Source organism: Phyllopteryx taeniolatus, chromosome 17 (assembly GCF_024500385.1).
Source record: "Phyllopteryx taeniolatus isolate TA_2022b chromosome 17, UOR_Ptae_1.2, whole genome shotgun sequence".
Lineage (NCBI taxonomy): Eukaryota > Metazoa > Chordata > Actinopteri > Syngnathiformes > Syngnathidae > Phyllopteryx > Phyllopteryx taeniolatus.
The window spans coordinates 5,127,440-5,153,219 of NC_084518.1; the positions used below are offsets into that span (position 1 = coordinate 5,127,440).

Consider the following 25,780-nt stretch of genomic DNA (forward strand, 5'->3'; position numbering starts at 1 on the left):
GCTGGGATAGGCTCCAGCTCACCATGACCCTGAAAAAAAAAAAGGAGAAAATTGATGGATGGGACGGATGGATGCATAGTTCACTGGAGAAAGCTATTGGACAGTTTTGAATCTGGATGTAAAAAAAAAAAAAAAGAATTTTTATTTCATGTAAACCACGTTTGGATGTCGGAATAAACATTACCTGTGTTAGCCAAAATGTTAGCTCTTGCTAAGCTAGCCTAGTTATGTTTAGAAGCACAGCAGCGATGTTCAGTGCTCATACACACTCGTGCAAGCTTCACACAAGACACAGGCCGTTTGCCATTGTCATTTCACAATGTTTGACGCTGTCTTTCTGGTTCACCTGAGAGAAGTGTATAGGTTTAAGCCGCAGCTCCTGCGGTCCCCACTAGGCTACCGTCTAACCCGGCCAGACAATAGTGCGTCGGAGTATGAACAGATACATGTTTCAAAATATAAATGACTTTAAACTAACTGTAATGTTACCCAAATGCAAAGTTTATTCATTTTTCTTACCAATGTCAACATCGCTCCTTCCGTCCAACTCCACAGTGCTTGTACAAATCCTATTCAAATTCAATGACATTAAATCCTTGTGGTCATCATGAAATATTTCAGTTTGGTGACAAGCTGTAAATTGAAATTGCAGTAAAGACAAAAAAAATAAATAAATAAAATTAAATCACACACGAAACCGTATCAACAATTTGAATTTAAAATATAAATAAATGAAACAAATGACAGCTTTGTTTGACTTTTTGCAGTACAAACAGTGGGTGGTGATGGAGGTTGAAGGTGAAAAGGCTCCAGCAAAAACTATAGAACCTAATGAGTTGAAAATTCCCCCTCTCGCCTCCAGCTGGTTCAAAATGCAGCAGCTCGGCTTCTCACTGAATCAAATAGGCAGCATCATATCGCTCCAATTTTAGCATCACTTCATTGGCTTCCCGTTTGTTTTAGAATGGATTTTAAGATTTAACTGGCTACTTTTAAAGCTCTTACGGGCCTGGCGCCGAGTTACATTAGCGAACTTGTAACCCCTTACGAGCCAGCCCACGGCCTCAGATCCTCGGGTGAAGGCCTTCCGGTTGTTCCAAAGTCAAGGCTTAAAACTAAAGAGGATGGAGCATTTGTCATCAGAGTGCCTCGACTTTGGAATGACCTTGCCTGAGGAGATGAGACACGCAAAACTGGTGCACATCTTTTAAATCACTTCTTAAAATACACTTTTACAGACTTTTTTATGCGATGTTGTCTTCTCCCCGTTTGTATTTATTGTGTATTCATTCAAATGAATTTAATTTTTTATTCATTTTTATTGTGTCCATTTTATTTTTGATTGATTGATAAATGAACTTGATATGATCTTTTTGTCTTTGTGTTTTTAAATGTATTTATTTATCTACTTTTACCCTTCTTAATCAACCCCATGGTCTCAGTTAGACAGGTTGGGTTCTTGTATTGACTTATAATAATAATAATAATAATAACAACAATAATAATAATAATTATTATTATTATTATTGTGAGATACTGACATGCCCAAATCAAATGCATACCGGTAGATATTGGGAACATTACTCTAAAAGGGATATAAGAAATGGCACACAAATGGTCCACCCGTTTCAGCTGCTCACACAACGAACCAAGACATTTTGAGGTATAAATAGGCGTCTTGCAGCGTTCTAACTCACGTAACACTTGCTCTTTGTGCAAAAAAAAAAGAAAGTCTTTATTTATGTACATTTGTTCAAATAGAAACATACAGTGTTCACCAATATTTCCATTCCAAAGTGCAATGTTTTTGTATTAAGTACGCCAAGCAATGTGTTGCTGTTCGCCAGTATCCCCATCAGTCATTCTGTTGAGAGAACAAAGAAATGTCCAAACGATGGTTTAATGAGATCATTTCCTTCTCATCCAGTCAGTAACAGAAATCCTACATTCCCATTTTACTCACTAACTCAGAGTCCTAGCTCCTAGCTGTATCTATTTACATTGGTTCAAATCACATCAAAGTAAAAGTTTGTTCACACCAACCACAGCATTAAGGATACTTGCAGTTTACTACTTCACAATGGGGTGCCCTGAGAAATATTTTATGAATTGTTCATGAATAGGCCAGTCATGATATGAACTCTCTCATTAATACATATGTAAATAATAATTACAGACTTTACACAATGTGTTGCCTCATTATTTGAACAAAAAAAATAAAACTACTTATGTTGCCAGTTAATACAGTCGTCATGGGTTCCTACAATGCACGACTTTAAAAAGGGAGCCTTACTATGAAATGTAAAACACTTAGTCATTTCATATTTAGCATATTTATCATACTTCTTGCTGTGCACCATCCATTTGATTTTTCATTTACTTATAACAAAGATTTCCAGCAGTCTAATTTAACTGCAATTATGTGCTGTTCTTCAAGACTTCATGACTGATCCATTCAGCTACTGTACCTGCATCTGCCAATATATCCAGTCAAGAAAGTGGGTCACATTGCCATAGACCCCTGGCTTGTTCTTCAGAGCACATCCAATCCCCCAGCTAGTGTCCCCTGCCAGCCACCACAAGTCTGCCTCTCTGACCACCAAGGGCCCTCCACTGTCACCCTGCAGTATATAAGAATTATGCCAAAATATGTCAAGTCAGTGTGGGATTGTTAAAGTGACAAATACAGCAAAGCCAAACTCACCTGACATGAATCTACGCCTCCGTTTAGTTTGCCAGCACAAATCATCGATTCAGTAACTGCCCCATTCAAAATCGCATGTTTGTTACAGTCCTCTCTGCTGTAAATGGTCACCTCGGCCTGGTTGAGTTTGTCAGGCGATGGGCCTGAGGAGAATTAAAGCATGCGCTTCAATGTACTGTATCTTGGCTCAAACATGATGGAAACAAGAGCTTTTTTTAAATTTATTTACGTGAATCATGATTTTTAAATCATGATTCACGTAAAAAAAAAAAAAAAAGAAAAGAAAAATCATCAATTAAATCAAGCCAAATTAAAAAAAATAATAATTAAGAGAAAACTTAAAATGTTTTCAAGTAAAGGCTTTACTTGTCTAATAATAACACTATTATGCTATATTACCGTGGCCCGCATCACGCCTTACCACATAATCACATTTCAAATAGAATAGTACCAAATTAACCAACCTTCTTTCTGGTGAATTCTTGTACAGTATTATGATTCATTTCAATATACATTTGAATAAAAACATAATAACGTTTGTCGTACCAGATGGTTGTAAAGCTCCCCATCCTGTAATCCAAGCTGGATGTCCATCTGAGAATTGCATGCCGACGTTTGGCAAGCACACTGGCTTTACCGTCCCTGTTGGAGACACAATTCATTTTATGATTTATTGAAATGAAATCGACGAACCAATGGAAGAATTTCGTTGTAGTATTTACTTGAAAATCTCAAGGGTGTTTTAAGCTTCAGAAGAGCGATGTCATTGTCGTTAGTGTCTGAGTCGTACTTCTCATGACTAATGATTTTGTCAATTTTGTTGCCGCCATAAGAACTCATTCGAAACAAGCTTATGTCGCCGGAGTACACTGTCCACATTGATGGTATGGAGTACCTGCAATTTGAGGAAAAATAATCGAATTACCTATCTGAACGTTTTTCATTACCATTTATTCAGAATGTAATCTACTTGCATAGGTCTTGTTCAATATGGCAATGACTACATTCATTCCAAAACTGAACTTTTAAACACAATAGGATTATCAATTAGAGAGAGAAAGCATGGGAGTAAAAACTCACATTTGGAAGCAATGCGCAGCAGATACAATCCAGTACGGGCTGATAATGGAGCCTCCGCAAGTGTGACCAAAAACCTGGAGACTGACTTGCCATGGCCAGACTCCATTTGAAGCCTCTGTACCCCCTACAATGCGACTGCTAGGGGATGCAACACTCTCTCCACAGTCTGAAGATAGAAATAATAATTTGTTTTACAGGTCAACATTTGTCACTTTCAAACCAAACTTTTTTCCTAAGAATGGGAATATTTGAAATAAGGCTGAAATACGCAAGCAGGTAAAATGTTTTTTATCACCACAATCATTTCTGTCTATTAACTAGTTAATGTGCGAGTCATTCCTCCTTGAGCTGTTACCCTAACGTGGAGGGGTTTGTGTGTCCTACTAATCACAGAAGCTACATTTTAACCCTAACCTTTTTTCCCCCCTGGTAGGGTCACCTAAGGCAAACAGATCCTAGGTGAGGGACCAGACAAAGCACAGAACCGCTAATGACAAATCAGGTCACCGAAGTCAGGACTGGAGTTAGCGCTCTATGGCGAGTGCCTGGTGGCCGGCCGAGCCTGCACCCATGGTGCCTAGCTGGGTACAGCCCAAAGAGGCTACGTGGGTCCACCTCTCTATAGGCTCACCACCTGTAGGAGTGGCCAAGGGGGTTGGGTGCCGTGTGAGCGGCCAAAGGCTGGGACTTTGGCGGTCCAATCACCTGCTATAGAAGTTGGCTCTAGCCCAAGGAATGGCACCTGTCTGGCAGGGAAGGATCCTGAGCTGCTGTGCGAGGTTGAGAGGTTCCGATTAGATATAGTCGGCCTCAATACACAGCTCGGGCTCCGGAACCTGTCCTCTTGAGAGCTGGACTCTATTACACTCTGGAGTTACCACACTGAGATCGGCTGATTGGCGCTGCGGCTTTAAGGTGGTTGGTGCCTGTGATGGTGGTAATCCACGAACCCGTTGGTGGACACCATTGGTGAGGGGTGCTGTCAAGCTGAAGAAGAAGGCTTACCGGGCTTTATTTGCCTGAGGGACTCCAGAGACAGCTGATGGGTACCGGCAAGCCAAGCGGAATGCAGCTGTCATGGTGGCTGAGGGAAGAATTTGGGCATGGGAGGAATTCAGGGACGCCATGGAGAACAACTTCTGGACAGCTTCGAGGAAATTCTGGTCCATCATCCGGCATCTCAGGAGGGAGGAGCAGTGGAACATCAACACTTTATAGTGGGGATAGTGCGTTGCTGACCTTGACTTGGGACGTTGTGAGTTGGTGGGGAGAATACTTTGAACACCTCCTCAATTCCACTGACATGCTTTATATGAGGAAGCAGAGTCTGGGGACTCTGAGGTGGGCTCTCCTATTTCTGGGATTGAGATGACAGAGGTGGTTAAAAAGCTCCTCGGTGGCAGCCCCTAAAGTAGATGAGATCTGCCCGGAGTTGCTAAAGGCTCTGGATGTTGTGGGGCTGTCCTGGCTGTCCTGTGGCATGCCTCGTGTGGACATCGGGAACAGTGACTCTTGATAGGCAGACCAGGGTGATGGTCCCCACTTTTTAGGAGGTGGGAGGAGGAGGTTGTGTTCCAACTACAGAGGGATGATACTCTTACGAATACCTGGTACGGTTTCTTCAGTGGTTCTGGAGGGTCAGTCGGACGTCTAATCTTAGATTCAGGAGGAGTAGTGTGGTTTTCGTATGGCCATGAAGCAGTGGACCAGCTCTACACCCTCAGCAGGGTCCTGGAAGGTTCATGGGAGTTCGGCTACCTGTCTACAGATGCTTTGTGTACTTGGAGAAGGTGTTTGACTGTTTCCCTTGCGGGGCCTAGTGGGGGTTTCTCTGGGAGTACGGAGAACCGGACTACCTAATAAGAGCTGTCGAGTCCCTGTATGACCTGTGTGAGAGTTTGGCCCTCATTGCTGGCACATTCCTTTCCAGTAAGAGTTGGGCTCTTGCCAAGGCTTGCCTTTGTCACCTATTCTGTTCAAAACTTACATGGACAGAATTCCTTGGAGGAGCCAAGGTTGAAAAAGGAAGCGAGAGGGCACTTCGGGTCGGGGATGAGATCCTGCTTCAAGTGGAGGAGGTTGTAAATGTAGGTCGGTGCTTCTGATAGCATTTAAGCTAGCAGAGTAAGCTTTTCCAGCCCTGACGGCTCACCACTAGTACATGGCCTGGGTAACAAGTGATTTCAGGAAGATTTTGCAGATACTTTCTGATATTTGTGTTACTTGTACAATAGATCAGTTTTCTATGTGGTCTTTGGGTAGTACAACTTTCATATTAGCTATAGCTGATTCTGATTCTGATTCTGATAACTTACCCATACAGTGGAGGCCGACAGAACTCTCTTTGCAAATTGGACTGCAAAGGGTGAGAATGTAAAAAGTATTTCAGTGAACATATCAAATCATATACTATATACATGTCTGTGTTAATATACAATATACATACATAAGAAACGTAAAAAAATGTTTATTCATAAAATAGGATACAAAAATTAAGAAATAGATGATACTGTAGATATGATGGCCCAAGACCGCCAAGTCATTTACACTACAGTAGTACACGGTAAGGGGTGTACTGTATTGTTCCTGGTTTCCCAATTACAGCGGTATCCGCCTTTATTCACTGTGCCACTTACAGTAAGCTAGAAGAATTTATTTTAGCTATGTTTGTGCATTAGCTAGTTGACAAACCTGTAAAATAGCTGCGAGTGTATTTGCGATTTGTGATCACTCTCAGGCATCAGCTTCATGAATCCTCTCGAGGCTAAAGAACCTGCGTTTGTTCGACTGTAGGTTACGTAATCCTGCCTGCGGGCCAAACACAAGAACACAATCGACCAACGTTGGACAAACATACTTTAACACAAATAACATACACAGACATTTGGAAACAAATGCAAAATTTCCAGTCACATTGTTCTCATGAGATCATGTGTCATATCGGGTGCACATGAATGAAATATGTCAATTGTGTGGAATCTTGTCAATCAGACAAATGACAGTAATGACAGAAATAGCAGATTTGTTTCAGAGTTTTGTACAACCTATTTGTTTTTATTTAGATTTTTTCCAACAGTTGTAATAATAATGGTTATTATTACACACATAGCGCTTTTCATGATACTCAGACGCTACTGCGCATAATACTGTAATTGGGAAAAATATATTTTGAGTCATTTTGCAAAAAAAACAAAAAAACAAAAAAACAAAATAACAAAAAAATATATGTGTATATGTGTTTTAATTTAGTTAGTATATTGTTTTGTTTCATGTGCCACGCTGTTCGTCTTGTGTTTTCGTTTGGTTATTGTGTCCACCTGTTCTCGTCAACCAATCAGCTCTCTCCAGCCCCTCGTGTCTTGTCCAGGTGCTCCTTGTTGTCTCGCTGCTTTCGTTCAGTCTGTGTTGCTGCATTGTTGTTGGTCATTTGTCATCTGTTGTCATGTCTTCCTAGTCCTGTCATGTTTCTCTGGTGGTTAGTTCTTTGTTTCTTTGTGACTTTGTGTTTAGATTTTGGATTTTTTTAGCTTTTTGCCTCAATGATCTTTGGTTGCCTCTTGTGATTTTGTAAATAAATCCTTTTTTGAGATTCTAGCACTCCCGCCGTGCTTCCCTGCAATGGGGTCCTCCACTCTCTTGCCTCCAACACCTTGAAAACCCGAACCTGGCATACACATTCAGTACTTCCACTTGTGCTGCCATATTCATCAAAACCCCAAAAATGTGGGGCACAACGAATTTTGGGATTATGGGAGGTTATGTGAAGGGTAGTTACAATGCATCAAAGCTGAGTTTGTATAGTATGTAATATGTATGTATGTAATAATTGGGACCAATCTTAGGTGGTACCGGCTAAATATTTTGCTTTCTGTATGGGTGTTGTTTTGGAAACTCATGTACTGTAGCTAAACTGAAGAACTGGGGGTAAAATATAATAGAGAAGGGCAACGCTCACCTCTTGTAACCCATCAACTCGCACACAGCTTTCCCATAGTTGTCATCCCATCTGTCACTGCATACAGGCACCCACAATTGCTTGTGTGATGAGAAACTCTCCAACATGAATTTGCTTCCGTGAAGACGAACTGTAAAATGGAGCGAATACCATTTAGCCAAACAAAGCAAATGCACGGTTTGTGTGTCCAAGACTGAAGGGATTTCAATGTTTTTACAGCAATGGGACTCATCCTCTCCATGGGCACAGTCTCTGACTCCATCACACCACTGGGAGGAACGTAGACACTTCCCACTGTATCTGCATGACTTCCCCAGTGCACACTGGTAGTAGACTGCAATTACACACACACACACAAATAAAGAGTAATAGATCGAAACAAGAAATAAATTACTTTCAAATTCACCCTATTGAGCACATCTCTATGTAAGCCGCACCCACTAAATGTGAAGAAATAAATAAATACATTGAAAAAAAATCGGAACTTGTTTCACTGATAAGGCGCACAAAAGGTTTATCAGCCGCATATAATGAGGGAGTCGTGTGTCACAGGTGGAATTGATGGTTGATATCAATACGTAAACAGGCAGCAAAGTAATCTACATTTAAACTGCAGCAGTTCTATTTTTTTTCACAGAGCCTGTGAGTATTGTCAGCCGATGCTGCGTTGAAAATACGATACTTTGAATGAACATATCGTCAGTGTCGGGCAGAAACCTCCTCTTTCCAATTTGGATAAATTTCATATTTTTTCAAAAATCTATCCTATGGGTCATGGTATATCGGTATTTTTACAAACTATTGACAAATTCCATGTGTTAGAAATGGCTAGCTCTGTTTGACGATCTTTTTGTAAAGCGTTTTTTTTTCTTTTCTTTTTTTTTCTTTTTTTTTTTGGTCTGTCCGTTTTGGAGATGCGAGGATTCCGCCCAACACCAGCAGATAACAGATAATCAGTCCAAAGCAAGAACACTGTCTCTCATTTAGAGAACTGTTAGCTATATTCCGAACAGAATAGATTACATATAAATACGAGTGCAAATTTAATTTCAAATGTGAACACTTAACACTTTTACATGGAACTCAAATTCCTGAACAGTAAACATGATTTTTGTTAAAGAGGGTTAAAGAAAAGCTAAGAATTGACAAAAAATGGGGTGCTCCTATGCTCAGGAAAAACCTGAACCTGAAGACTTATCTTTGTTGAAGCTGCAGTTGAGTTGTGGTTTACAGTCCGAAAGGTATAATAAACTTGTGACTTACGGAAGTACCACAATAGGAGGGTGAGCACCACCAGGACAAGAGCAACACATATGGATGCACACAGGATACGTTTCCATGGACACCTCTTTATTCCTATGAGGCCAGAAAAAAAAATAGTTTTTGAGTTATGTCGCGATGTAAACATGACGAGCCTGACGAGTCAAGGTAAATGCAGTTACATAAAAACTTAAATTGTAAGCCCTTACAACTACATACTGTAGTTTCACCTGGACCTTCAACGTATGCAGAGATGCTAGAACAAGTGAGTAAGTTAGCAAAAATACAGTGCATAAACCAATATTTAGTGAATACCTTTCTTTTCTGCAGTATTTTGTGGCACAGCAGTTGCTGTAGTTTGGTGGGTGTTGACAGGTTTGGGAGCGAAGGCAATATAGCTTGGAGTTGCTTGAGGGAGGGAAGGATAGAGCTCTTGCTGCGGGGCGTAAGGCGGTGGTCTATTTTCCTGAAGCTGAAAGCCGCGGTTTTCATACGTGGGACCGTTTAACTGTAGAAGAAACAAGAAAATGTGCCATGAAACAATACCAATAATAATATAAAAATAGGAAGCAGATGACACTACTGTATGTAAAAGCATTACTGAAAGTTGCTTTTTAAAAGGACCTACCTGATTAAAATTCATGGTGAAACTGGTCACACAGCTCCTTAAGGAGGTCCGGCAAACTGTAGCATAGTAGTTGTTTAATATAGAAACACTAGAAAATCATACGGCAACAATTCTACAAAATTGCTCTTTCAGGTTTCTTTCTTTTTTTTGCTATAATCTGAACTCAAACATGCTTTAAATGTAAACTCAATATATTAAGGGGAAAAAATCCGACAGGCCATCATATTTAGTAGGCTAGATTTCACATGTATGGTATATATAATAAAAATTCCCTTTTTTTCCTTCATCATCCTAAAAGCTTATTTTCGATAAGTTTCACTTATTAACAATAAATGGTAATTATTTGTGTTACCGAAGCACACTTAGTGTACATACAGTACAAGCATATTTATCCTCCGCAGACCTACCTTGCGATCTTAATTTCTCCAAGACAGGTTTTTCCGTGTTCCGTCTCACTCCTGTTCTGTCTCATACGCACCTCAGAGCAAGTCATCAACAGCCGTGACCACACCTTTCCTTTTTTTCACTGTGTGCACAAGCCTTGATTCATGCGTCTCTTCCAAAATGGCACGCACAAACAGTCATTGAGGCCGGCTATTGATAGACATAATTCTCTCATTAGAACCCACAATACCGACGAGATTAATAGAGTCAATTCATTCTGTTTACCAGTATTTTTTTTTTAGTTAAAATCCATTCATCTGGGCATTTGATATGTAATCAATTCCAGTCGTTAATCTTATTGTATCCGCGTATTATGTCTCCAAACAAGTGTTATTCTTTCATTCACCCAAACATTTAAAACAAATGTATTGAATTTTTTTCCCCCCGTGACCTATAACAACCGGAAGCAGGAGTCAAATACATATAATAATATGAAACACTTACATTACATATGTTTTGGCCCATCTTCTTGAAGTTAGTGATCAGCTGATTTTTATTTGAATTTTTTTTCAATCACTAACGTCTAAACAAATGGGAAAGTCAACTCTAGAAAATACTTGTGGCCAAAGGACTGAGACCCTGTTAATATTTAGCTTAATGTTTGACTGTGTTGACTGTCAGAAAAAGGAAAATAATTAAGAGATGAAACTCTTCCAGTAAGAGCTTAAGGAACATTATGTTCTAGTTACTAATATCAGCTCAGCACCTTCAACCAGCATTGTACTAAACAAACACCACATACAGTTCCGAAGAAGCCAAAGTACTTTTTTTTTTTAATCATTGACAAAAGATGTAAAAACCTAGTTACACAATAAGAAGTATTTATTGTTTTGTAAGGATGTCAGCTTTTTGTACTACATAAAAAGTACACTACATACCCTTGTTCAAAAGCCAAGTTTCGGGGATAATAAAAAAAAAAAAAAGGACAAAAATGAATCATTTTCAAACTTTTTTTTCTACCATTGTGACCTACAACCTGTACAAATGTTTGAGAGAGAAAGTACAAATAAACTGAGATAATATGGGTGCACAAGTGGGCGCGCCCTCGTATAACTGGGGATGTGGCTGCGTTCACAATGAATGAATCAGTCACATTCAAACTCGTGTTAATGGGAGTCAGCACACACTTGTCACCATTTAAAAATAAGCTCCAGCTGTTCTAGTAGTCTTTTCCTGACATTTCAGTGCTTTTTTTTTTTTTCTTAGCAGAAGCCTGAAGGTTTTGTACTAAGACTGAATGGAATTTAGAACTGTTGATTCTTCACTACATTATGACATGACAAAAATGTGCCTTTACATTGGATAGTTTAGTCAGCAGCATAGTGGTCTTCTAACTTCAGGGTCTTTGGTTCAATTGCCAAACTTTTTTTTGTTTTGTTTTGTTACTCATTTATATCAAAATAAACATAGTTAATTTAACCTTAATCTGTTACGCTCATCTGTTCCAAGTAGCAAAACTATTTTTTATACACACAAGCAGCATCTGTTCCTTGCGAGTGATTATTTTCCAAAGTTGGAGAAATTGTGAGCAAAAAAAAAAAAAAAAAGAAAAAAAAAAAGAAACCAGCTCAATTCAAAAAGTGTGCTTCATTTGAATGTTCCCTGTTCTACATAATGGTTATAAGCACACAAGCACAGCCAAAAAAAAAACGACGTTTTTCCCCCATAACTGTCTAATCAGTAACACAAAAAATATATTTTATTTGTAAAAAAATAATTTAAAAACGATTTTCAGTCTCAGTGTTTGTGTACATATTTTTTTAAGGCAAACATATCCCACTGCAGGCATACTTTTCGCCAGGAAAGGTCACTGTAACTGCAGCTTCAAGAAATGAACCCATATTGCAAACAATTCGTCCAAGTGGTTCAGTGCTTCACAAAAGCTTCATTTGCTCATCACGAGGTGTTACAATACTTACGCGAGATTACAATTCTAGCGTCCCGGTCATCAAATTCTAGGGAGCTCTTGTATATTATTATTGGAATTAGAAAAGAATATTCAGAATGAACCAAACTCATGTTAAATGGGAGTCAGCACACATCTGCTACAATCAAGTGTTTCTGATTAATCTCAAATAAAGTTCAGATTGTTCTACTATGCTTTTTCTGACATTTTGGAGTGACATTTTACAGCACAAGCCATGGTCTGCAGAAATATTACAAAGAACTGGAAGTCAAAAAAAAAAAAAAGATTACAGAGGCTCCCAAAAAGCTGACAGCAACATTGAAGGAGCTGCAGAAATTTCTGGCAGGTATTGACTGTTTAGTATATGTGACAACAATCTCCTATCTGCATGTCTGGGGTGTGGTGTCGAGTCACAAGATGACAGCATACGTGTAGTAAAATAAAGCATGAACGATGACAGCAAGTGATGCTGAGTAGCAAGATATTCCCCATCCATGTCCTTATTTAAAAGAATTGTGTTGTCTCTGCACCATTTGCACAATGGTCACCGCACCAGACTATTGTTCTATTAGTCATTTCAAACTGCTCTATTTTTTAAGTTATTATCATTAGGTAATTTAGCATTTATTTTGTCAGTTCACAATGCTTTCAAAGCATTTTGTGAGAATAAAAGTCTGAGCCAAGAGCTTTTTTTCCTTTGCAGTTTGAGCATGAGGAAGTTAATGAAAGAGGGCAACTATTTTGTGTGCAGAGAAGTTTTTGTTGTGCAAAGTTATCAAAACGGGTATTGACTATAACTAACAGTAAATATTTATTTTTACTTCTGCACTAAAGTACCAGTACATTAAGTCTGTACTTTTAATGTACGGTGTGAGTACTTTTGCCACGCCGGCACCCGGCTCTATGAGTAGGCCATTGTACTGTATACTTGAAACAACAGCGAAATGTCTACATGGCTGTATGCAGACAATGGCATATTTTGTTTTTATATGTACTCATAGATTAGCGTCAACAAACAGCAGCTAAAATATACTTAAATTTAAATATGCGTAAAACCTACAAGTGCACTAGTGAGACCCCGTCTGAAACAAAATCATGGCAACTAAATGGCACCATCCTGTGGCCAGCACACTCTCGAAAATACAGGATATGGATTGCAAATGACATTTGTTAATGTGCAGACACCAAAAATCTAAAAAGTATTTAATGATGCAAAAATAAATAACCACAAATGAACAAATTTTAAGATATGAAAGAAGAATTCAACCGCAGGCGAGTCTAATAATCATCAACATTCTGAACAATGTTTGTGTTCACTGAGAAATTGTCAATTATTCTGTAAATCTACAGATATTCTCAATTTAGCATGCATCAAAAGGAGACAGGAGACACAAAAACACAACCTGAGTCAGGGCTTATCTTTGTAACTTTGTACCCTTGTAGTACTTTTCCAAACTGCTCTTATTTCCGGTGAACAAGGGTGCTATCATCTTAATGCACTTACAGCAACAATGTGTTTGTATGCGATAATATATATTTTTTTTCCATCAGAAATTGATAAAAAGCTTACTTTCAAAGTGGCTGCAGTCATTCCTGTTTGTATGTAATGATATATACAGTCCAAAACTTAAATACTTCAACTATTCAACCACTGTCAAAAAATACATGGATACAACATTGCTTTTATAAAAACTATTTATTTAGCTATTTCAAGTCAGAGTTAAATATTAACTCCTTTTTTCATCCACCTAATTGTTTAACAAAGGAGTGTAACATTGGAGTTATGATGTCATAGGAGTTGAGTCCTTGTTTGCTGTGTAGATAGGTCACCTGCATTCAATTCCTCATAGAAAAAGGGAGCTGAGCAAACAATCTGGACTCTACAAGGCCTCATCACACACATTTCAAAGAAGGTATTAAAGGAGGGGGAAGCATCCCCCCTCTAAAACTTTTGGATAATAATAGAAGAGGCTCCACCACCTCCATTGCAGATGCCTGCCAGACCGTACTGGCCAGACTTCAGGTTGTGCACCATATGACCTACTATTCTTGCTCCTGACATCCTAACAGGTGAGAAAAGGGACATTATTAGGAACTAAAAAGGTTTTTCATCACAATGACTTTAAATCGAGCAACACATTCCTTTGGGTATTCCCTATTAGGAACACTGCCTGCTGCTTACCCAATGGGGTGTCCCAGTGACACGGCTCCCCCGTTGACGTTCACTTTAGCGGGATCAATGTCCAGCATTTTAGTGTTGGCCAGAACGACCACACTGAAGGCCTCGTTGATCTCCCACATGGCAATATCATTTTTGGTTAGCCCAGCTGCATCCAGAACCTAACAGCCACACATTTTTGATTCAACAATATATTTGAATTGGAATTACATATTTCACTAATTAGTCAATTAAGTTAACTCAACATTTTGATTGAGTGAACATACTTTTGGTACAGCAAATGCAGGAGCAATGGGGAAATCAATTGGTGCAACAGCTGCATCAGCAAAGGCTAGGTAGCAGAAAGAAAAGACCAAAATTAAAGCTTTGGTTTCAAACAGAAACATACCATGTTGGTGATCCCTGCTCTTACATATTGCTACTATATATATCTAAATATATATACCAACCATTCGCGCACACATTCACACCTAAGGGCAAGGTGTGAATGTGTGCGCGAATGGTTGTTTGTGTATATGTGCCCTGCGATTGGCTGGCAATCAGGGTGCATCCCGCCTCTCGCCCCAACTTAGCTGGGATAGGCTCCAGCACGCCCGCGACCCTTGTGAGGATAAGCGGTACAGAAAATGGATGGATGGTTAATACAAAAACAAACGTATTTACAGTTTACTTTTGACTATTTTAGGATTGTAACTTTTTTTTTCTACTAAACACATTTAAAGTGGCAAAAAAATAAGTAAATTAATAAGTAACATTACGTAAAAACAAAAGAAAAAAAAATCTCCATCCAGATAGCGTGTCTACAGTTGCCAGTAAAGACTGGTATTAGGAAACACTAAGCGCCACAAGCTTTGAGGAGCTGATCCGGTTTCTTCTGTCTGTCTGGAAATGATCTGTCCTGTTTTGGAGAAGACTCTCTCAGAAGGGCCTCGTTAGCAACAGTTCCATTGGGCAGTGTGTCTAAGGCTCTCCTCAGCCGAGCCGAGCCCCCCCACACACACACAAAAAAGCAAATTACTGGTAATTGACAAAGTTGGTATTTGAAACCGTGACATTTCAAAACCGCAGTATACCTTCAACACGGTAATCGGCCCATGCCTAATTAGTACAAATTACATAGTCAATTTGGTTAAAAAAAACAAAATTTAAAAAAATTATTAAAATAAACATGCGCGTGCAAAGCTATTGACTGTAGGCCTGTCAAGACAAAGATGCTTTTTGCCAAACAAGGGGGGGGGGGAAATGAATTAGCAACCATTTTCTGATGGGATGAGGCAACTAGCTTCACAAGTATATTTATTTTCAGAATTACATTTGATCATAAATTGTACTTACATACAATCCTGGCCAGTGGAGTGACATTAAGTCTTTTTGCAGCCTCCGCTGTCATTAATACAAGGGCAGCAGCCCCATCGTTCAGAGTGCTAGCATTGGCTGCAGTCACTGTGCCTAAAAATAAAAAGGACACACTACATAAGGTAATCTATAATAAAGTCAATAAATAACCCTAGTGATTGTGAGATGAAGCCTCATGAGGCATCGAATCGCTTGAGCCATTTGGTCCGAGAAAGGGTTCATCCCTCCCGTAAACTGTTACTTCTTATGCAAATTGTTGTTAGTCCATCAATAGGGTGTTTCATTGTTGGTATTAAGCTGGCGATTTTGAGGAACAAAGCTAAAACAAAGTACCGGAATTTATCGTCTATGATGCGCATCCATGTATAATACGCACCCCCAAAGGTGACCTCAAAATTTAGGAAAAATCCTTCTACCTATATATAGCGCATTTTTACAATGAATGATTTTGCTTCTACTCAATATGACAAAACCAAGTATTATCTGTATTTTGTTAGTTTTTTTTCAAATAATTTTTTTTAAGTTAAGCACTTTATTTGAACACGTAATCCTTCCGTAATTAACTAGCTCGTATTTTTAAATTCACAGCCCTACTTTTATTTAGTAAATTAGAAAACAAGTTGTGCTCATATGTTTCATTACCCGGGCAGAATTTGTAAGATGGGTACAATTCTTGAAAGAAAACATGAAGGACCAGGCGAAACACATTTAATTGTATTTTAACGGGATTCAAATTAAACAGTTTCAGAAAGTATTATCGTTAAACAAAACATAAGCATAAAGAAATTAATGATGGTTGTTGTTCATTCAGTAGTCATATAAAAAAAAAAAAAAAAAAAACAACAACATTTCACAAATTCTGCCAGGGTATGTAAACTTATGAGCATAACTGTACATATATGCAGTCATACGTACCCCCTGTCATATTGGAATGAAAGTGTAGGCGACACCTTTTTTTATAACCACTAGGTGGCGGTGGCATTTTTTAATGAAAGGGTACATCATTTTCATAACCACTAGATGGCGGCATACATTTATAAAATGTGAAAGTTCTTTTCCATTTGCCGGTATACCTATGTATAATGCGCACTATTGAGTTGACAATTTTTTGGGGGGAAAATGCGCATTATACACGGGAAATTACGGTATTTGTTGTATTTACATATGAAAGGTGTGTAATTATCTTAGTTTTACTGTAAACTAACTGGAGTTCAATAAACAGTTTAAAGCACACTCAGAGAGCATAATAACATATGTCACACACACCTGCAGGAACTTGCATATACACACCGCGCCGTTTGGCACATTAATTGTTTTTCAATTATATATTTATGACGGTGAGCAGCAAAATCACTATTAAATTTTGATTAATCGCCCAACTCTAACCGCAACTTTATCAACAAATAATAATAATTTGAATGGTGCCTGAGGAGTTTTTGTGGCTGTCTACCCTGGCGGCAAAATCTGAAGCAACTCCCGAAGCATTCATGTGGTACAACCAGCCAGCGAGCCTTCAGACATCATCAATTTTGTCTCCTCCCCTAAACAAAACAAGCCTCGATTCACACTTTGCGGAAATGCCCCCCCCCCCCAGCCCATTACTCGACACGCTTAGAAGCCTCCGCACATCACGTAACATGAATGGACAAAGAACAAAGAGAAAACAAGTTGATAATTACCCTCCTCTTTCTGAAACACTGCCTTGAGTTTGGGAACTTTGCTGAAGTCCACCCTCCTCCACTCCTCATCCTCAGACACGACCACATCAGGTTTGCCTGAAAATCATGAGACAATTTTATACGGCATGAAAATGTAACAGAGCGAGATATGTATTTGAAAAAAAAAAAAAAAAAAAAAATCCCCCCCTATCAACCTCTCTGTGGGATGCTAACTGGAACAATCTCCTTGGCCAACACTCCTGACTCGAATGCGGCTTTACTGCGCGAGTATGAGCTGATTGCATAGCTGTCTTGCTCCTCCCTGGTGATGTTGCTCTTCTTAGCGGTGTTCTCTGCACAGTTGCCCTATTTGGGGAACACATCAAAGATGACCGCTCACATGGAATTCAAATCTGACACAGTGAAAATTCTCATATCAAGCCCAAAACCTCCTTTAGTTTGACTAAATGTTCTCTCAACTGTGGATAATTTTATACTTCAATATTGTATGCATTCTGCTTTAAAAAAAAAACATTTTCCATTGTTTTAATACTTAGCAATAGGCAGTTACCATGTGGAATTTATTGTAGACATCAGTGAGACCATCCTTCACAATGAGGTCTTCCATTTTAACCCCACCGTAGGATGGTGTTTCTCTTGCCATCACATAAGGCACATTGGACATGCTCTCCATACCTCCTGCCACCATCACATCCTTAACAACGATTAAAAACACAAAAATAATACAGTATACACGGTATATTTTTGAGGTCCTATTCAGAATATTATTTTTTCTCCCCTCTGACATACTATACAAATAATTATCCCACAAATGCAGGCCATTGATTGCAAATGAGATTTGTCAATGTACAAAAACAACATAGCAAAGCTACGGTTTGAAAGATTAAAAACTAAATTTCAAAAGCTTTCTAATTCACAAGAATTCTATCACAGAGGAGTCTAATCGTGTACACCGAGAGATAGATACAAAAGCTTACTTTTCAAATGGAGTGCACGCATTCATGTTGAGCAGGAAAAAACAAACAAGGGCTTTAGCTACCTGGTGTCCACACATTAGACTTTGGGCTGCCATCATGATTGACTTCATCCCAGAGGCACAAACTTTATTGATGGTTGTTGCTGGAGTGCCAAGTGTCAAACCTAAAAGTAATGAACAGAAAAAGTACATCATCTCTCAAAATCAACCACTGACAATTCACTGTTGTGGTGGATGCTGTGCCATTGCAAGCATGTTTTTCAAAGCTATTAGTTAATGAAATGCTTGGAATTACCACAGATGTAATAATCTCTGACCTGTATTCTTTTATTATCAGGAGCAATAGAAATGATGCTTCCACTGTGATACAAACATTATGTCAAACTTGCAACTTTTTAATTCTTCATACAGTGCATTTTAAATCAGTTGGTAACAGCCTGGAGCAGTGCCACTTGATGCTATTTTACCACTGTTGGGGAAACCTGATACAAAGGACAGCACATCCCTGGAAACCTGATGTCGACAGAAAATATTCCCAGCATTGAGGGGCCAATGTTAAAATAACATCTACGATAAAATAGAGGCATCTGACTTAACTGGAAGAGGGCAAACTTCGAAAATAGACAAGTTTAATTGCATAGCCCTTAATCACCCAAAAAGTCTCAAAGGGCTTCACAGGCCCACAGTTGACAACGCTTGACGACATCCCCTTGACAAGGGACCGCAGATGGAGGGTTTGCCCTTTCAAGATGACCAGGCTGCAATGGATGTCGAGTGGGCAGCATTTATCACTTACTGTAGTATAGTGCTATCGTGTTAATTAAGACCCCGTAAGAGTCCATTTAAATCATACAAATAATTTTCTAGATCTCTGGAACTGTGTGAAGTACCATCCAGTTTCAAATGCTCATTCCAGTCCCCAAGAAACCTACAATCTAGGGTCTAAATAACTACAGGCCTGTCGCCTTGAAGTCCTTTGAACGTCTCGTGCTGGACCACCTCAAGAGCGTCGCAGGTCACCTGCTGGACCCCCTGCAGTTTGCCTATCGAGCAAGCAGGTCCGCAGATGATGCAGACAACACGGGACTGCACTTCATCCAAGAACACCTCGACAGCGCGGGGACCTTCGCGAGGATCCTTTTCGTGGACTTCAGCTCTACGTTCAACACCATCATTCTCGAACTTCTCTCCTCCAAGCTTCTCCAGCTCAGCATCTCGCCTGCCATCTGCCAGAGGATTTACAGCTTCCTGATGGGCAGGACACAGTAGGTGGGGCTGGGGGACACCCCTTCATCTACATGCACCACCAGCACCAGGGCGCCCCAAGGTTGTGTCCGCTGCTCTTCTCTCTCTAGTTGAACAACTGCACCTCAACCCACCCGTCTGTCAAACTCCTGAAGTTTTCAAACGACACCACAGTCATCGGCCTCATCAAAGACGGTGACGAGTCTGCGCATCGACAGGAAGTGGAGCGGCTGGAGCTGTGGTGCGGCCGACACAACCTGGAGCGGAACACGCTCAAGACTATAGAAATGATCGTGGACTTCAGGAGGCATCCTTCGCCACAGCTGCCCTTCAGGCTGTCCAACTGCCCTGTGTCAACCGTCGAGACCTTCAAGTTCCTAGGAATTGCAGTCTCTCAGGACCTGAAGTGGGAGATCAAAATCAACTCCATCCTCAAAAAGGCCCAGCAGAGGATGTACTTCCTGCGGCTTCTGAAGAAGAACGGCCTGCCACAGGAGCAGTTGAGGCAGTTCTACACAGCAGTCATCGAATCAGTCCTGTGTTCTTCCATCTCAGTCTGGTTTTGTGCTGCTACAAAAAAGGACAAACTATGACTGCAACGGACCATCAAAACTGCTGAAAAGATTGTCGGTACCCCCCTACCCGCCCTTGTGGACTTGCACGCTGCCAGAAGTAAGACAAGAGCACGCAAAATCCTCTTGGACCCTCCACATCCTGGTCACCAGCTCTTCCAGCTCCTTCCCTCAGGTAGGCGCTACTGAACAATGGAAACTAAAACTACCAGACATTCCAACAGCTTCTTCCCTCTTTCCATTAACAAATTCCATTGCAACATGCTGCCAATTTTGTCTTGAGATTGTTGTCACTTCTCTGTCGGGCCAATTATACATTACTCGTGCACTCACTGTAGTAGTCTTGCCACTCTGCACTATTTGCATATCGGTTGTTGACCAATACTGGCCACTCATGTGCTTGAGTAGCATCTGCACCATTTGCACAACTGACATCATCGCAGATTATCTCACTACTAGTTACTTTAAACTGCATCGATTTCTTGAAGTATCTGCGCCCATTGCACAATTTGCACTGGACTATAGGTCTATTAGTCATTTCAGACTGCTGTAATTGCTAGAGGACTCTGCATTTTTTTACACAATTGTTTAAAAAATAAAAAATGTATACCAGCATTACCATATTACTGGTGGTAACATTTTATTGCTCAGTGTTTTTTTTTGGGTTTTTTTTATGCCTCAAAAGTATTCTCTGTCAATTGTCTGTATGTTTTTGACATACTTGGCAAATAAAGATGATTCTGATGAATTGACCCTAGTGAGGAGGTGTACAAACATTCAAATACTCCATTGTCATACCTGCTCCAAGCAAGGCTTGTCTGGTGGGAGCCTGTCCTTCTCCTGCTTGGAGCACATTGCCCATGTAGACTTCATTCACATCTTCAGGCTTTATTCCTAAATTCATACAATGGCGTTTTCTGATATCACAATTAATGTATATACAAGAGCAACATACAGGTTATTAAAAACAAAACAAAAAAGTTATTCTTAAACGGGTATGCTTGCTTGAAAACACTTTTTTTGCACAAGAATTGTGTAAGTTTTATTTGATGCTAGATTTATCATTGGATATGAATACAAATGCACGAAGCAATCAGGGAAATAAGAAACTCTTCCACCTAAAATGTTTGGAATAAACTGTACCTGCTTTATCTATTGCTCCCTTTATGGCAACAGAACCCAGTTTTGTAGCCGGAAGAGCTGCCAGACTGCCCCTGAAGGAGCCCATTGGAGTGCGGACTGAACTGACAATGAACACTTCCTGAAACAATCGTCACAATGCATTCTGCGTAAAGTGTACAGTCCAAACACGGAGGACGGACAGAAAAGTTCCAAACTCACATTGAGAGATGGACGAGACGTGTAGGTTCTTGAGAGGTATTTCTGAATCAAAAAAGGAAGACAGTGATGCACATTAATCCAAACATAACCAAAGTTCACAAGCCAGACTTTGGAATAGCTAGTTTAGTTAAAAGCAGCGTAATAAAGGACACTGGATCTTTGCTACCTTGGAGTGGGTACAAAGTTGAAGGCGCCATATATGCTAATTGGTGTCAAGTGAATGTCCTCGTAACAAACAACGACAGGTAGTTAGCTAGAAACCATTTACGTTGGGCTTATTAAAGCGTCATGTTGGTCTTGTGACAATCATTTATGTTCGCAACCAAGGGCGAAAGCAATCACAATAGCTAGCTTAGCAGATAGTGTTTACAACTGCAAGGGCCATTTACGTTGGGCTTATTAAAGCGTCATGTTGGTCTTGTGACAATCATTTATGTTCGCAACCAAGGGCGAAAGCAATCACAATAGCTAGCTTAGCAGATAGTGTTTACAACTGCAAGGGCCTGAGTCACACGGGCTAATGCAGCACATGACGAGAGCTGAACACAACCCTCACTTACCAGGCGCTTGCATGTTCGAGCGCGTATGGTCAAAAGTCCACTGGATAACATTTTGGAACTCGGTGAGACACGTTTGGGGCCACTTCACCTTCAGCTGGGCACTGACAGCACAGGGACACATCCAGCCAATCACAGTGAGAGGCGCGTTCATATGACGTCACGGTTGTTATTTCTCTGCACTGTTATGCGCATAGACGCCGCCAGGGGGCGATTCCAGCATCAGAGGTTTAGGGGTCCTGCGCTCCAAGAGCCAGGCAAGATACATTTGTACATTTTAACGCATTTTTTTTTATTTTTTTTTATTTTTTTTATGAAAGAGAATCATAACACTTTATAAAAAGCTCTGCGACTGAACCATTACACTTGATAAAAGTTATTTGAATGTTGAGACACAGCAAAAGAGGAATGGATTGGATTTATTCAACAAACATATTTCAAGGGAAAGACAACTCCTTTTGATACAGCAGCACCTCTACATACACGTTACCAGTAGGCCATTTCTAGTCCACAGTAAACCAACCAGCCCCCTCTAGTGAGTACTAAAATTAACAAAAATGGACCAGCTTGGGGGCGGCACGGTGGACGACTGGTTAGAGCGTCAGCCTCACAGTTCTAAGGTGTGGGGTTCAATCCCCGTCCCCGCCTGTGTGGAGTTTGCATGTTCTCCCCGTACCTGCGTGGGTTTTCTCCGGGCACTCCGGTTTCCTCCCACATCCCAAAGACATGCATTAATTGGAGACTCTAAATTGCCCGTAGGCATGACTGTGAGTGCGAATGGTTGTTAGTTTCTATGTGCCCTGCGATTGGCTGGCAACCAGTTCAGGGTGTACCCCGCCTCCTGCCCAATGACAGCTGGGATAGGCTCCAGCATGCCCGCGACCCGAGTGAGGAGAAGCGGCTCAGAAAATGGATGGATGGATGGATGGATGGACCAGCTTGGACTCATTTTTACGAAATGTAATGCATACCATGTAAAACACAGGAACAGAAATGGACTTTTGTGCATACTTTGAAAACTAATATATGAAATCCTCTCCTTGCTTTTCCCTCTCTCTGTGTGCCCTCATAGGAGTTATAAAGTTCACGGGCATTTAGACAGTTAGCTTGTCAGTAGCACTTTGTCATCATCTTGCCCAAAGTCAGCTGGAACAGGCTCCAGCTCACATGTGACCCTATTGAGGCCAAGCACTATAGGATATGGATGCGATGGACGGATGGATATTTCAATGTTTACAATCACTGTAACAACGTTGCGCAAGTTGATAGCTGTAAACTAATGAAAACAATAGAAAAAGACAATCATGAATTCTCAATTTTAAAGAGCGGGCGATCGATCCCACGCTGGTTTTACAAAAGACAACGTGAGCACTGAAGAAGGTCCAATTTGCTCATCAGTAAAGCAGCAGTTTATCTGGGTGGAGAAATTCAGAGTGGGGGTAGTACTACTGTACATTAGCCAAAAGAAGGCTATACAAGGCTAACAATAAAACATTGTTGAGCTTGCTTTTCCTCTTGTGGCAAAATTGAGGTCGTATATCAATGACAGTGAAACACATATATTTACAGATATATTTATTGTTTGTGACAGAAAAATAAGTGATCACATACATGTTGTTGTAATTTGCTTCCAAAGTTTTCGTAAAGATGAAAGTGCTCTGTAATATGCACTGTTTTCGGCCGTGCTGATAACTACCGTCAGATTATAATTTTCCAAGAAGATAAATCCCCTATGACCAATGGATGGATGAGAAATGGTATGAACCATAGATAAATGATAAATACTACAATTCAATGCTCATGTTGATGGGAGATTTGGCTGAGTGTTCAGTCACAGTCCATCCAGTCACTGCTCATCAGAGTGCGAACCGTTCTTCTTCTCAGATAATCGTATTTTGTCTGTCTGGATCCATAGGAAAAGTACAGGTAACCTGCAAAACGGGATGTCCCGTTTGCATACACCCAGACAACGTAATGTTGCAGAGAGAATAATCTTGGACAATGACCTACCTCTATACGCAAACGCAGCATCAACTCTGTAGCCAATCCCCGGGAGCTCTGTGCGAATCAATTTCGGGTTCCTACGATCCATTCTGCCCCACCTTTCATTGTAGCTATATGCATACGATAACCAACATTAACAGCTGAATTATATTGTATCAGCAGACACTTGATTCTGCTCTACAGTTGATCTCTTTTAATACGCCGCAGGAAAATACAACCCCGATACGAAACCAATTGTTTAAGCAGTATGTCTCTGATTCAAAGCTTTCCAGAACACCCACCTCCAGTATTTGTTGCCAACAAAAAGGAGGGTCCTTCCTGTGAATGCAACGTGGACAGCGGCATCTACTTTGGTGACGGTTGAAGGCAAGCCAAAGTCGCTGATAGGTTTGGGAAACCCCGGTAAGACAGTGTTTCTTCGAACTTGCCAGTAGTGGTCCCCTTTGTCATGAAAAAGTGGAATTAATATCTTGTAATTGTAGACCGGTTCCTACTTTCTATTCCATCTATAGGTTCAGTATGTATCTCTCGTGGAACTAATTTGTACCTTCAAATAAAACAACAATGTTGCGTTTCGTTTTCTCATAAGCAGCATCGACTTTGTTGATTCCAGACCAGACGGAATTAATTGTCCTCATAGTGACGCCATCCCAGTTGGTGCGCCTCTTCCAAAAATGGCTTGAAAACATGTACAACATTTCACATATGAGTAGATATTGATCGCACATTTTTAAAAAATCTAAATATACTTGTCTTACCTGCCTTTGAAGAAATAAAGAGAACCCTGTATGGAGGTTGCAGCATCAAAAACTAGATTGCGGCTACACCTGTCTGGGTCTGGCGCAGGTCCAGGCTCTGGTTCAGGTTCAGGTTTTGGTGCAGGGTTAATTGTTGGTTGAGTTGATGATCTGACTCCTGGAAGAGAGAAATAATAGCTTCGATTTATACTGCAGCTTATAAGGTACCCAAGGATGCTTCTGCAAATGTAGATGGTGCAAATGCAAATGAAAGAAAAGAATAATAGAACATCCATCCATCGGTTTTCTAGACTGATAATCCTGTTCAGAGTCACGGACTCAAAGAACATAGTTGAAACTAATTGTTACAGTGAATTGTTGTTTGGTTTCTGAAAGACAAAGTACTCACCGCAAAATACAACTGGGATACATGCAAAACAGTCTTTTTTGTCGTCGAGATTATATTTAGTTTTGTTTCATGTCGTCTTTTCTTGTGAACTACGTCTTGTCTTCCATTTTTGAAATGAAACACATTTTTGAGACCCCTGCACTCCTGCTTCTCTGTGCTTTGCCTCAACACCACGAAAACCCAATTTGTAAAATCCATCCAAACATTTTCAGTCCCGCTTATGCTCACAAGGGTCGCAGGCGTGCTATCTTCGGGCGAGAGGCGGGTTACACCCTGAACTGGTCGTCAGCCAATGGCACCGCACAAACAAACAACCATTCGCACTCACATTCACACCTACGGGCAATTTAGAGTCTTCAATCCACCTATCACCAATTAGTCATATAAAAAAACACAGTTGTACTAAAAAAGGCAAACAGAATTTAAATTAAAAAGAAAAACAACAACCTTGTTGATGTCATTATATTATCCAGGTGTATCTAATGTCGTGGCATCATCTTATCGCTGAAATGAGGCCAAACTCTCACCGTATAGTGTCTGCACTCCCCGTCGGTCATCGTCTGGTAGCACATAGCCCTCTGTGTTCACGTACTGATAGTTGGGGTACATTAGAGCTGATGGAAGTTTAGAGTGGGATAATCCAAGTGCATGTCCAAACTCATGGGCTGCCACCAAGAACAGGTTGGCTCCTGCAAACCATGGGAACAATGGGTACATGCTTAGCTTTGGCAAAATATGATTTGGAATT

At 40.3% G+C, this 25,780-nt stretch overlaps 2 protein-coding genes across 3 annotated transcripts; both read right to left on the reverse strand.

Annotated features, from left to right (window-relative positions):
* Window positions 1-1,708: 1,708 nt before the first annotated feature.
* On the reverse strand, window positions 1,709-10,650 carry tmprss2 (transmembrane serine protease 2). Of its 2 annotated transcripts, XM_061752431.1 has the most exons (15): window positions 10,516-10,650; window positions 10,035-10,221; window positions 9,628-9,683; window positions 9,315-9,507; window positions 9,003-9,095; window positions 7,957-8,073; window positions 7,740-7,869; window positions 6,476-6,592; window positions 6,100-6,140; window positions 3,785-3,950; window positions 3,427-3,599; window positions 3,251-3,346; window positions 2,705-2,847; window positions 2,469-2,621; window positions 1,709-1,864 (listed from the first exon to the last, which is right to left on the reverse strand). In XM_061752431.1, exons 3-15 carry the CDS (start codon window positions 9,640-9,642, stop codon window positions 1,856-1,858), a joined length of 1,446 nt encoding a protein of 481 aa, XP_061608415.1. In that variant the 5' UTR covers window positions 9,643-9,683; window positions 10,035-10,221; window positions 10,516-10,650; the 3' UTR covers window positions 1,709-1,855. The 2 variants fall into 2 exon arrangements, with proteins under 2 accessions (XP_061608415.1, XP_061608416.1); XM_061752432.1 differs by lacking the exon at window positions 1,709-1,864 and having other exon boundaries at window positions 2,460-2,621; window positions 10,516-10,646.
* Window positions 10,651-13,165: 2,515 nt separating this feature from the next.
* acat1 (acetyl-CoA acetyltransferase 1) lies at window positions 13,166-22,040 on the reverse strand. Its single transcript, XM_061751417.1, has 12 exons — window positions 21,886-22,040; window positions 21,326-21,367; window positions 21,128-21,245; window positions 20,783-20,878; window positions 18,231-18,331; window positions 17,742-17,885; window positions 17,386-17,536; window positions 17,192-17,287; window positions 15,492-15,605; window positions 14,423-14,487; window positions 14,160-14,317; window positions 13,166-14,040 (listed from the first exon to the last, which is right to left on the reverse strand). The coding sequence occupies exons 1-12, from the start codon at window positions 21,934-21,936 to the stop codon at window positions 13,920-13,922; spliced, it is 1,257 nt and encodes a 418-aa protein (XP_061607401.1). The 5' UTR covers window positions 21,937-22,040; the 3' UTR covers window positions 13,166-13,919.
* Window positions 22,041-25,780: the final 3,740 nt, after the last annotated feature.